Source organism: Ranitomeya imitator, chromosome 3 (genome assembly GCF_032444005.1).
Source record: "Ranitomeya imitator isolate aRanImi1 chromosome 3, aRanImi1.pri, whole genome shotgun sequence".
In the NCBI taxonomy this organism is placed as follows: Eukaryota; Metazoa; Chordata; class Amphibia; order Anura; family Dendrobatidae; genus Ranitomeya; species Ranitomeya imitator.
Genome location: NC_091284.1, coordinates 726,021,893 through 726,034,617, shown reverse-complemented (window position 1 = coordinate 726,034,617; position 12,725 = coordinate 726,021,893). Strand labels below are relative to the sequence as shown.

At 43.0% G+C, this 12,725-nt stretch overlaps 1 protein-coding gene across 1 annotated transcript in view; it reads left to right on the top strand.

Moving 5' to 3' along the window:
- The window catches only part of SP1 (Sp1 transcription factor), a 48,292-nt gene extending 35,810 nt beyond the window's left edge, over positions 1-12,482 (top strand). Inside the window, exons 4-6 of the mRNA XM_069758760.1 lie at positions 1,464-1,632; positions 2,400-2,599; positions 7,096-12,482. Coding sequence (XP_069614861.1) covers positions 1,464-1,632; positions 2,400-2,599; positions 7,096-7,412 — 686 coding nt within the window. The 3' untranslated portion in view covers positions 7,413-12,482. The remainder of the gene's footprint in view (positions 1-1,463; positions 1,633-2,399; positions 2,600-7,095) is intronic.
- The last annotated feature ends 243 nt before the right edge of the window (positions 12,483-12,725 follow it).

Genomic DNA, 12,725 nt, shown 5'->3' with positions numbered 1-12,725 from the left:
GGGAGTGCAAGGGGATGGGGGAAAAAAAGAAAAGGCACGGATTAGATGCAGCGGCTGGGGGAGCGCAAGGAGATGGGGGAAAAAAAAATAGAAAAGGCACGGATTAGACACGGCGGCTGGGGGAGCGGATGGGGAAAAAAGTGAGCACGAGTGATAGGTGAACTGCGTCACCAATCAACGCTCGGCGGCTGCTAAATTTGGGCACGGATACGGCGCAAGGAGGGGGGATGGGAGAAGGATGGATGGGAGAAGGGGGGATGAATAGAGATCGGGCCGGGATCGGGGTATCAACACTTACGGTTTGTAGTCTCTCTTCTTTCTTCTCTCTTCTTTCTTCTCTCTTCTTTCTTTAGCAAGAATTGTGGTGTCACAGGCTACTGTGGCACCACAAGTCTTAGCACAGGAGGGGATCTCGCAGCGTGACCGCTCTGAAGGAATCCTCACCAATCAGCGTTGAATGCTCCGGAGCCATGGCCCGGGGCTGCAGAGCGCGCAGGGACAGGCAGGGCACAGAGCGGTAACACCGCCGCTGTGCCCTGCGATTGGCGCGATCGATCTCGATCGCGCCAATCCTGGGGGGGTTTGGGCCCATGCCTGGCATTGCCAGGCACTGGCCTAGGATCGAGTACATCGGTACTCGATCCTAGGCTGGGACCTCACTGTTTCAGCCAAATTGATTGGCTGAAGCAATGAGAGGCTGCGATTGGCTGCTCAGAATTGAGCAGCCAATCACAGCGATCGGGGGGGCGGCGACAGGCCCTAGGATGCCGACACCATCTTCCTGCAGGTAAGATGGCGTCGGAATTTTAATGCGATCGCTGCGACTTAAGTCGCAGTGTCGCATTAAAGGGCATGACGTACTATTCCGTCCTTGGGAAGTAAAGCCCACCCCACATGGACGGAATAGTACGTCTGATGGCAGAAAGGGGTTAAACAACTGAATGAACATCCTCCATGAATGAACATCCTCCATGGTTGGTGATTCCATAATTTTTGCTAGGGGTTGTATTTGGGCTTTCTTTGTAGTGTTTGGTGCCTTATGGTATTGACATTAACCCTATGAGTGCGCACAGATTTATTTGTCTTTATTCATTAAGAATTCACAACAAATATGATCCATTGTATTCTCTGTATGGAGGGCTTCTGCTGGTGCACAGCTCTGTACCTACAGCTCTATATTCTCCACTACGAGGGGGCACTGTGTTGCAGGGATGTCATCCCAGGATCTTGTAGATTAGTCTTTACTGCTGCCTGTCCGCCCTCCATCCATCCGCTCTTTTGATATACATATAGACAGTTTGCATTGAAGCTCTTTCAGCTTAGTAATATTCTTGATATCATAGTTTCCTTATGACAGGGTCATGTAGCAAACTAGATCTTTGTAAACTGTCCATTGCCTACTAGTTTGTGCCTGAAATGAGCTTCAGTGTTATAATTTCCCACCCTTCCTCTTCCCAAAACAGGAGATGGAACTGGCCACTTAAGCATTCATGCTGCTGGTGCTGACGGGTTACACGAGGATCATTCTGCCATGGAAGAGGGTGAAACTAGCCCAGATCCCCAACCCCAACCTGGACGGAGAATGCGCAGAGAGGCTTGTACTTGTCCTTACTGTAAAGACAGCGAGGGAAGGTAAGGGTCACCACTGAGGCTGCCATCACACTATCAGTATTTGGTCAGTATTTTACATCAGTATTTGTAAGCCAAAACCAGGAGTGGAAGAACTAGAGGCAAAGTATAATAGAAACATATGCACCACTTCTGCATTTATCACCCACTCCTGGTTTTGGCTACAAATACTGATGTAAAATACTGACCAAATACTGATGGTGTGACGGCAGCCTAACAGTGTGATGCGTCTTGTGAATGTTTAATGATCTGGTACCACCATGTAAACATTAATGAGGTTGTATAATCCAGAGAATACTGTTCTGGGTGGCAGTCCTGACATGGACCTGTTGGTTTGTTTTGGGGTTTTTTTCCCGAAGGAGAAATGTTATGCTTTGAAATCACTAGGTTGTCTGGTGAATGCACAGCTATGTTTTGGTTTTTTTTTAGGCATTTTAGGTACATATGTCTGCAACAAGTATGTAACCTATAGTAGTGAAGTGTTGGCGGGGAAAAAACACAGTTCATTGTCCGATGTCTTGTCATGTTTTTCTGACATTTGATTTCTCTCCCTGTGAGTGAGGTAGAAGCTGCAGACTGTGGTCATGGCGAAGGATGACATGGCAGCTTGAATCTGTTCATGAAGTGCTGTTCACCTACTGACAGATTCCTTGCATGTTTAATGTGACTTGTGTGAATATCATTCTCTCCACCAACCCCCCCCCCCCCCCCCCCCCGATCGCTTATTCCACAACATGGAGTTCTCATTTTCAAACAAACTCTCTTCTCAGGAGTTCAAGTGATCCAGGGAAGAAAAAACAGCACATCTGTCACATCCCGGGCTGTGGCAAAGTTTATGGAAAGACTTCACACCTGAGGGCTCACTTGCGTTGGCATACAGGAGAAAGACCTTTTGTTTGCACGTGGGTGTTCTGTGGAAAGCGTTTTACACGAAGTGACGAACTGCAGAGGCACAAGCGTACCCACACTGGTGAGTAATGCATGCTTTCTTCTGTCTAAGGCTACGTTCACATTTGCGTTGTGTGGTGCTGCGTCGGCAACACACAACGCAAACCAAAATGCATGCAAAACGCATGCGTCCTTTTTTGGCATGATTTTGGACAAAAAAAAATGCAACTTGCTGCGTCCTCTGCGCTCTGACATGTGCACCAAAAAAGACGCATGCGTCACAAAACGCAATGCAACCCATGTCCATGCGCCCCCCCCATGTTAAATATAGGGGCGCATGCGTCGCCACGGCTGCGCCCGGCAGAACGCAAATGTGAATGTAGCCTTATGCAGTCATTGCTGCCTAATTCTGATGCTAAATAATTGTGCTAAAAGAGAGGTAAAAAATATGCGCTTGCAATGTGTAGTGGAGCTTAAGATCTAAAGCTTCCATAAGGTATGTTGGCGTTTAGAAGAAACTTTGCAATACAGTTTTTGGTAAATGCCTATTGCGTGTTTTTTTTTTTTTTTTTTTTTCACGGCGGGTTCTCATCCGCATACCTACCAGCATCTAGAGGTCACTGGACAGTACTACATTATTTAGAGAATTCAAGGATTTCATTGAGAACTCTGTACTGCTGCATTTTCTCTGTATGGGGGCGTTCCAGGGGAATGGCATGGCACACCTTGTTCTCCGCTTCCGTCATGCTAATGTTAGACAAAGGGATTTGTTAAAGTTCACTTTTTAAATCAGATCATTTTTGATTATTTGATTTTAGAAACCATTATATACATCATATTATAAACTTAATAAACTAGTTTAACCCTTAAAGTTTATATAGTCCTATACATGCCAGGGTAGTCCACGCCAAGCAAAGTTATCAATCTTGTGCAAATGAAAATTTTCCCAGACTGGTGACATGTTATTAAATACAGGGATTTTACCAAGACATAGTATTGGTTGTAAGTTCACTAACCTGTTTACGAACAGAAAATAATTGGTATCTATATGTCCTCAACATGCAATATTTAAAAAGCCGAAATGGCCAACCGAGCTAGTGGTTATTGAGTAGGTCCACAGATGCCACCTCAGGGGTGACCAGCCACCATTCCCATATATTTCTAAACTTTTTTTTTTTTTTTTAATGGAGTTTTTTTTAATTTAAGTACCTCTCTGGCATATGGTATTAAATTTTAGCTTTCAATTCCTCCAATGTTGGGGGTTACGGTCTAACCAGTGCAATGTCAACAATTTCCTGGCCAGAATTCTCAGAATGGTGGTTGTCACAGGGGATCTTAAATCTACCCCCACCCCTAGAAGGCCCAGTATGCACACCCTAGGATGAAGTTGTATGTCTATGCCGATTACTTGCTTAATCAGGAAGGTCACCCCCACCCAGTAATGGCCTATATCAACACATTCCCAGAGCATATGCATCAGATGGGCCCCATTCATACCGCATCTCGGACATGAGTCTTCAGTCCGAGTCCCAATTATAAACAATATATTGTTTAATATACCCTGTGGATATGGAAAATTTGCTACTCAGATAAAGGGAGTATAGGAATTGTTTCTAGTATTTCATTCCATTGTTCTTCAGATATGGGGCCAACATCCTCTTCCCATCTTGACCTGACCAACATTGGATGCTTATGTAGACATAAGGGTAATATCCTGTCAATGGAGGAAATAAGGCCCTTCGTATGCTGTAGTGATCTACACCTTAGTAGTCTTCATATGTCTGGAAGGCATGACAAAGCTGCTTTTTTTTTTTTTTTTTTTTTTTTTTTTTTATATTTCTGCAGAAAAGTTCAGGTAAATGGAAGTTTAATATTCATTAATAAAGAGATCTTCAAGCTCCCTGGCTTTTTAGCATGACAGTACATAGGGAGCACCTGGTTGGAGGGGTATGCTGGGCACCCTGGCGCTCGTTCAATTGCAAAAACTAATGAGCACCTCCTTTCCTATGGTGTTATATAGCCACTTTTCAAAAAATCCCACAGGATCATTTCCACTTTTCCAGAGACCCCCACCAGCCTTAGACGATTTCTGCGCATCCTGTTTTCAAAATCGTCTGTTTTATCCAACAATAGGGATATGTTCTGCAGTTTTCTTAAAATTCAGATCGTTATCCTCCATACATCCAACCTGTTCCTCTACGCTTTCATTTACTGTATGGAGGTCCTGTTTAATACAGTGAATATCCTCCTTCATGCTGCTCATTTGGTCACTAATCATTGCTAGAGTACTGTTAGACAAGGTGGCTGCTGCAAATACATCTCTCATAGTTGGTTCATGGACATCATCCTGTTAGGGAGCACATGGCACAGACCTTCTCCCTTTGGTCTGCGGTGGTGATCTTTCCTCCCATGATGTGTGTCTGCACCATGTGATTTTTTTTTTTTTTTCCCCACTTTTGTGCAAAAGTTTTTGTGAAAGGAGAGCAAGTGGGTCAGATGTGAAGTCACTTATTGTGACTGGTGGATCCTGTGTCGTCAGCAGTGTATATGTTTGTTGTCCGTTATTATGGACCAACATAGAAGCAGACCAAAGTATGATGCGCACTCGGCGTTCTCTGCAGTAGGAGTCCTGTTTACACAGCACTAAAAATCTGTTATTGGTGGAGCATCACTGTAAAGGAACACTTCACTCAGTGAGCGGTTCTAACACTAGTTTGTGATTATCTTGGTGTAAATGCAGCTTTCCCTGTTATGATAATGAGGATGTCCAGAAGTGTTATGTAAAGGCCACTAAGCCTCAATAGCTAGTGTGAACATTGCAGGAGAGAGCTGGATAATTTTATATTCATTCTTTAACCCCTTCTCAACCTTGGATTTTTCGGTTTCTGAGTTTCCGGTTTTTCTGCTCCCCTTCTTCCCCAAGCTGTAGCTTTGTTTTCCATCAATATGGCCATGTGAGGGCTTGTTTTTTTTGCGGAACGAGTTGCAATTTTGCACGACCCCACTGATTTTTGCCAGATGTACAGGAAAACTGGTTAAAAATTCAAAGTGCAGTGAAATTGCAAAAAAATGCAATTCCACAATTGTGGTTTTTTTTTTTTTTTTTTTGCCTTGTTCATGAAATGCTAAAACTGACCCGCCATTATGATTCTCCGGGTCACGAAGTTTAGATCCCAAACATGTATAAGTTCTTTAAGTGGTGAAAATAAATCCAAAAAGTCACCATTTTGAGACCTGTAGCGTCTCCCTATTTTTGTGATCTGGGGCTGGCTGCAGGCTTATTTTGTGTGCCGAGCTGAAGTTTGTATTGATAGCATTTTGGGCACATGTCAGCTGATTTGAACAGCTTACATGTGTTGGAAAAATTGTGAGCTCATCGCTGGAGCCGGCAGCAAACATTGGGAGGCCACATTAGATGTACCTGTATAATGTACCTGACTCCCCTCTAGCACTCTGGCACCGCTCCAATCCATCCTACACTCTGCTGCCCGACTAATCCACCTGTCCCCCCGCTATTCCCCAGCCTCTCCCCTGTGTCAAGCCCTTCACTGGCTTCCTATCGCCCAGAGACTCCAGTTCAAAACCCTCACACTGACATACAAAGCCATCCACAACCTGTCTCCTCCATACATCTGTGACATGGTCTCCCGGTACCTACCTACACGCGACCTCCGATCCTCCCAAGACCTCCTTCTCTACTCCCCTCTCATCTCTTCTTCCCATAACCGCATCCAAGACTTCTCCCGTGCTTCCCCCATACTCTGGAACTCTCTACCCCAACACATCAGACTTGCGCCTACCATAGAAACATTCAAAAAGAACCTGAAGACTCATCTCTTCCGACAAGCCTACAGCCTGCAGTGATCCTCAACCTACTGAACAGCCGTACAGCCAGCTCTTCCCTCTCCTAGTGTATCCTCACCCACCCCCTGCAGACTGTGAGCCCTCGCGGGCAGGGTCCTCCCTCCTTATGTACTCGTGTGCCTTGTTATCTGCTCATGTTTAATGTATTTGTCTATATTTGCCCCGTATTCACATGTAAAGCGCCATGGAATAAATGGCGCTATAAAAATGTATAATAATAATAATAATAATAAGGTGGTAAAGGGAGGTTAAATGCCATGAAGAAATGCATTTAAAATATAAAACTAATTTTAAAGTTGTCTGGGACATTCATATTGACGTGTCCTAAGGATAGGCCACCATCAATGTCAGATCGTGGAGGTGCGACACCTGGGACCCCTTCTGGTCAGCTGTTGCAGCTGTCTGTGGCAATTGGATACACTCATGTGCATAGCAGCACAAGTTATAGGGGCCATGGATGGGTGCTGCACATAATGGCCCCCTAATCGAATCTGTAGGGGGCAGATGTACATTATTCCCAATCAGCCAGTCTGCAGCTGGTAGACCCGGGTAGCTCGGCATCCGAACACATCCAGCTGACACAGGGCAAAAATAAGAAACTATAATATAATGTAATACTTTACCTACCTGGCTATAATATAAGCCAGTAAAGTTTTCCATGACGTTGAATGTAATGACTGTTTATTATAACGTTCTTCTCCATCTTCTCTATAGGTGAGAAGAAGTTTGTGTGTCCGGAGTGTCCAAAGCGATTTATGAGAAGCGATCACTTGTCCAAACACATAAAAACACATCAAAACAAGAAGGGGCAGTCCGGACCAGTAGCCATGACAACAGTTACTTTGGAAGCGGGGACAGGCTCTGATGGAAGCGCTGCCTCCACGCCCACCCCACAGGCCCTCATCACCACCAACATGGTAGCCATGGAGGCAATATCACCTGAAGGCATTGCCCGACTCGCCAGCAGCGGCATAAACGTCATGCAAGTGGCAGACCTGCAGTCCATCAACCTCAGCGGCAATGGCTTCTGACGGGCCTTGTTCAGGCCAGACTGTAAATAATTTGGCAAATGTGTATTGGAGTTTTGGGCTATGAAAGAATGATGGGTCCAAATTCGTATACATGGAAAGTGTCAAGCATCTGTGACATGAAAGGTTGTGCCAACTTATCTCCCCAGCCTCCGCTTGGGGAGACTCACGTTCTGTAGCAGTTTTCTTGGGTTTTTCCTTCCCCTCCATTCACGTTAACTAACAATATATTACAGATATCTACAGGGCTTCCTGTTTGGAAGGGACATAACCATGTATTTGTATAAATGGAAACCTTCTTGCTATTAAACCTTGATTGTGGCAGAGCTTAATACCACCCAAAGGAGAGCCAGAGCTCGCCACTGTAAAGCCCCTGACTGTTAGGGTGAAGGTTGTGAAGAAGTTTGCCAGGACTTATCTATTCTTCCTTTTTTATTATAAATATATATATAAAATATTTCTATTTTCTTATATTTTCAGAAACAGAGGAAACCTAAGGTACATCCTGTAAACGTTTAACCTTTATAATTATTGTCAAAGCAATACATTTTTAACAAGACCTATATATAGAGGATATTAAAATGTGGAATTTAAAGAAAAAATGCCAAATATATTCTAACAAGTGTTTAGACCAAAATTTTTCTGGTCACTCTGCATAGCCTTATCTTGTTAGTACGTGTTCCTTTCCCAATTAGTGTCATTAACATTAGATTTCAAGCATTTCCTGGGATTCTGTATACATATATCTTTTTCCACTCTCTTGCTTTTCACGAGCTGTCACATTCCCATTGTGCAGGAGAAATAATGCCGCTATATGGTTTGTCACAAGCACTCTCTATAATGAAGTCCTTTGCTCTAGGTCTTTGGTGTGTTGCATGAAAAATGTGAAACCTGTATCTAACAGCGGGTTTATAGAATATGGAGGCTAAACACCTACTTTAGGATTTGCTGGCATTGCATGGTCCAGGCAGAAGCAATATGAATCCCCTGGACTGTAACACCCTGGAATAATGAACTTGTTGGTCAGTTCACTTTCTTTTTATTGTTTGTGCTGCAATAAGAGAACTTGTGGAGGTTTATTTTTCCCTTTCTCCGACTGGAGGATCTTGGTCATTGTCGCTGTCAGTGAATTGGACGCAATGTCTCTGAATGTGCAGAGAAATCTTGACATTGAATGTTTTATAATGGCGCAATGATGGTATATACGTTCTGTTCATGTCCACATCCCGTTTGCTCATGTTCTGGAGCCCTTGCAAAATGTTAGTGGAGTATAGAGGGTATTCACTTTTTTTTTTTTTTTTTTTTGTTAAAGAAATGACTTGTGTACATAACATTATTATATTTTTTTTTTTGGGGGGGGGAAATTGTATTTTAGGGGCGCCAATGTACATATTTTTATATGAAGCTATACCCACATCCAAACATGTAAGCAAAGTAGTTTTATACCGTGGTTTCTCCCCCTCCACAGGGTATTTCTGCTTCTAGAAATATTTAAGGTAGGGGTTTGCTGATCTCATGAGGTCTTGGCGTAAGACACGAAATTGGTCCATCGTGGACGTCTGGCTTCATGAGTCGGGGGTTTCTGTTCAGGTTGGAGGCATCTGCTGGAGATGTTGTACGTGGTTTTTCTTGTTTTCTCAATGACTGTGCCTTAATCTGATCTCATTATGTGGCTAGACCATGAATGATTACTATGTAAGGAGACAGAGTTGGATTAGTTACAAGCTATGCATTATTGTCAGTTGTTGTCACTTATTGTATATCACACCCTATTATTTTAACATTTTTTTTTTTTTTTGTCTTGAAGAAAATGCCCCCTCTTTCAATATACCTGATCCTTGGCATCTGTTTAGTTTTTTATTTTATTGACTTGTGACCTCCATATAACTATTTCTTGTAGAAAGTGGTAATTTATTTACATCTGTCAAAGAGGCTTTAAGTTTATCAATTTACCCTGCAATTAAATGGGAGTCCGGAATATTCCATATGTATCTCCAGAAAGTTCAATTTATTCAATCTCGCTGTACACCCCTCACTTTTTTTTTTTTTTCTTTCCCCGTGACGGGGCTAATGGCGTTGAGTGAATTTGATTGGGTCCCTGCTTATTCGGCAAGCTATAGCCCTTGCCAAATAAGCTGCTGAGGGAACCCGGATACATGGAGCGCTCCGGCTGTTCAGCTCCCCACTGCATGTTGTCAGTGTCACAGTACATGCATGGAGAGCCTGTGTTGGGTTCTTCATGCATGTGCTGTGACAGTGACACAGCCACAACACATGGCACCAAACAGCTGGTCACACAGAACGCTCCATGTATCCGGGTTCCCTCTGTAGCGTGCACTACTTTCACACTAGCGTTGCTCGCTGTACGTCGCAATGCGTCGTTTTGGAGAAAAACGCATCCTGTATATGTGCTTGAAGGATGCGGTTTTTTTTTCTCCATAGACTTGCATTAGCGACGGATGTGTTGTGGCGGACCGTCGGCACAAAAAAAAAAGTTACATGTAACACTTTTTGTGTGTCGAGTCCGCCGTTTCCAACCACGCATGCGTCGGCAAAACTCTGCCCCCTCCTCCCCGGACCACAGTGGGGCAGCGGATGCGTTGTAAAACTGCAGCCACTGCCCTCGTTGTTCACCATTATCGCAGTTTGCGTCGGTACGTCGAGCCGACACATGGCGACGGCCCCGTACCGATGCTAGTGTGAAAGTAGCCTTATTTGGAAAGCTCTGTAGCTTGCCGAAAAAGCAGGGACCCGATCAAATTCACTCAACTCTAGTGGCCAATATAAATCTCTAATCTATTTATACAAATGTAATGGCAGACAAACTCTGCTCAACTTGGAAAACAACTCCTGAAGTCGTAGCCTTGGTACATCATTGGTAAAGCCTATATCTTCAGGAGAAGAAAAAGCGTTGGGACCCCAGAATTCATGACCCCAGAATTCATGAGTGGGCATCCAATGTGCCACGTTTGAATGAAGTGGCAATCCGATGCCACTCTGTTGGAAGTACAGCGCTTAGTTGTTTTTTTGTTTGTTTTATTATTCCATAGACTGAGAATGGAGTGACTGCTGCTTCATGAGAATTGTCTTGTGTAACCTTTTGTGGATGGTCAGTTTCAGTGGTCAACTTATCACCTATACACAGGTGAAAGTCTAATTGTAGGACGATAGCTTTACCTTGAAGCTGTTACTAGGTGTTGACCACCTAATCTGAGAGCAACATATTATGACCCTGATTCCAGTGATGTCACTTTTTTTCAGCTGCTTGCTGTAGTTTTGATAATATTGGTTTACCAGCAGTGCATTGACACTAGAAAACTATTAAATATGCTGCCATGTAGTCCTCCATATTCATGAGCTGTTACTCTGCCTCCACCATTGGCGTCTTTCTGCCTATGCACAGTGTGCAAAGAAAGCTGCCAATCAGTGGTGTGAGGAGGAGTTAAACAGGCTCTGCATTCAGAGAGCTGTTGGATCTTCAGCAAAGAAAACAGGGGTTTTATCAAAACTGCAGCACATAGTCCAGTAAGTGATGCATCATTGGATTCTCGGTATCTGCTCCTACAATATGCTGCTCTATCACCAGGTTTATGCCTTTCCCATCTATTTCCTTAAGTCTAATCTAAGACTTTAGTGGTAGTCTCATAACTTTTTTTTTTTTTGTACATTTGAGACCCATCCATAAACTTGTACCAAGTAAAAATAAATAAATCAGGAATACAGCCTTTCTATGGACTTATCTTCTACATTTGTCTCCTTTCATTTGAATTGATCGGTGCTGTGGTCTCCAATCGGTCACATGGAGGCGGGGGCATGATTTCTTGAGCAAGGGGGACGTGATGACCTGTATGACCTTGAATGGAAAATGTATTTTGTTCGATGAACAAGCCTCAATGTAGGTGATGGGTGCTGTTTAATCATACGTAGATGGTTCCCCGAAAAGGAAATGTTTTGTGATGTGTCCAGTGAAGGAAATCTACTATTGAGTGGTAAGTTATTATAAGCTGGCTGGCTAGATGGCTTCTAGTTGTGCTCCTATATCAAAAGCTCCAGTGATGTAGGTATTGTAAAGACTAAGGGTACAGTTGAAGTTATTTTAAAGCTTCCATTAAAAATGCTCATTCTTTGCAACACCTCATCCTGTGTAAACAGATCTGGTGCTGCCGAGAACAATGACAAGTGTGAGCGTAAAACCATTCTATTAACTATTGTCTTGTGAGATGGGTCTCAACAAGCTATTAAACAGCCGATCAGCGGCCTTTTTTAAAGGCTGTCATCGGCCAGAGTAAACATGTCCTAACTTGAAACTAGAAAAATACCCGAGGAGCCTTAATACTGTCATTGCAGTTTTTTGAAAACTGTTCAAAAGATGAACAAATGGGTCTACATCTTGTCTGCACATAATGTCCTCTTTTATAGGTTGTGCTGCCTGAAAACCCAATGGATCTTCACATGTAATAGGGCTTCCATGTAGTATTGCCATTGGTGAAGAGCAAAGATTGACTTGTTCAGCATTTGGCTGCCGTGGCTTTTCATAGGAGTTATGTGAATTCATGTACTGTAACTTAAATTGAGCAAAGTCATATTTAGTCCATTATAAGTCGAGGGTCATCGCTCAGTAAGAGGTTTGGGTACAATTCTGCTACAGATAAGTGTTAGTGACTCCTATGAGATGAGCTGATGACAGTAAATGTACATAGTTGATTTCTCATAGTGGCTTTCCTTTTTTCGATCAGTTTTTTTTGTCTTGTACTTTGCTAATTTTTCTGTATTCTTAAGTCTACTCTGCTGCTTGCTTTCAATTTTGGGCAGTATTCAAGCCATTAACTTTTCTAAAACCTCTGGGAATGTATAAAACCGTGCCTAAAATTCTAACCCTGGCAATAAGTAAAAGCTAATGTCTTTGTAATGTTCTATGATTTTTTTTTTTGATTTTTTTTTTTTAAATCCTGGTGTAATATGGGAAACATTTTAAAACCAGTCTTTTGTACAAAGGTGACAATTACTGTAGTTTATAACTCATTTGTAAACTTAATTGCATTTTTGTTTTTAATAAAGTCTCAAGAGCTCTCAGATCTGGTGTTTTATTTCCTTTAGTGATCTTTCATTGTGTTTTTTAGTTGAAGACTGTTTGTTTTAGCTACTTAAACATTTGTCTGAATTAGGCTATGCACACGCTGCGGAATGGTGTGCGTATTTTTCGCACTGTTTTTGGTAAATGCGCAGGTAAACTGCACTGCGGATTAACCGCGGTTTTTGTGTGGATTCCACCTGCGGTTTTACACCTGCAGATTTCTATTGTGGAGCAGGTGGAAA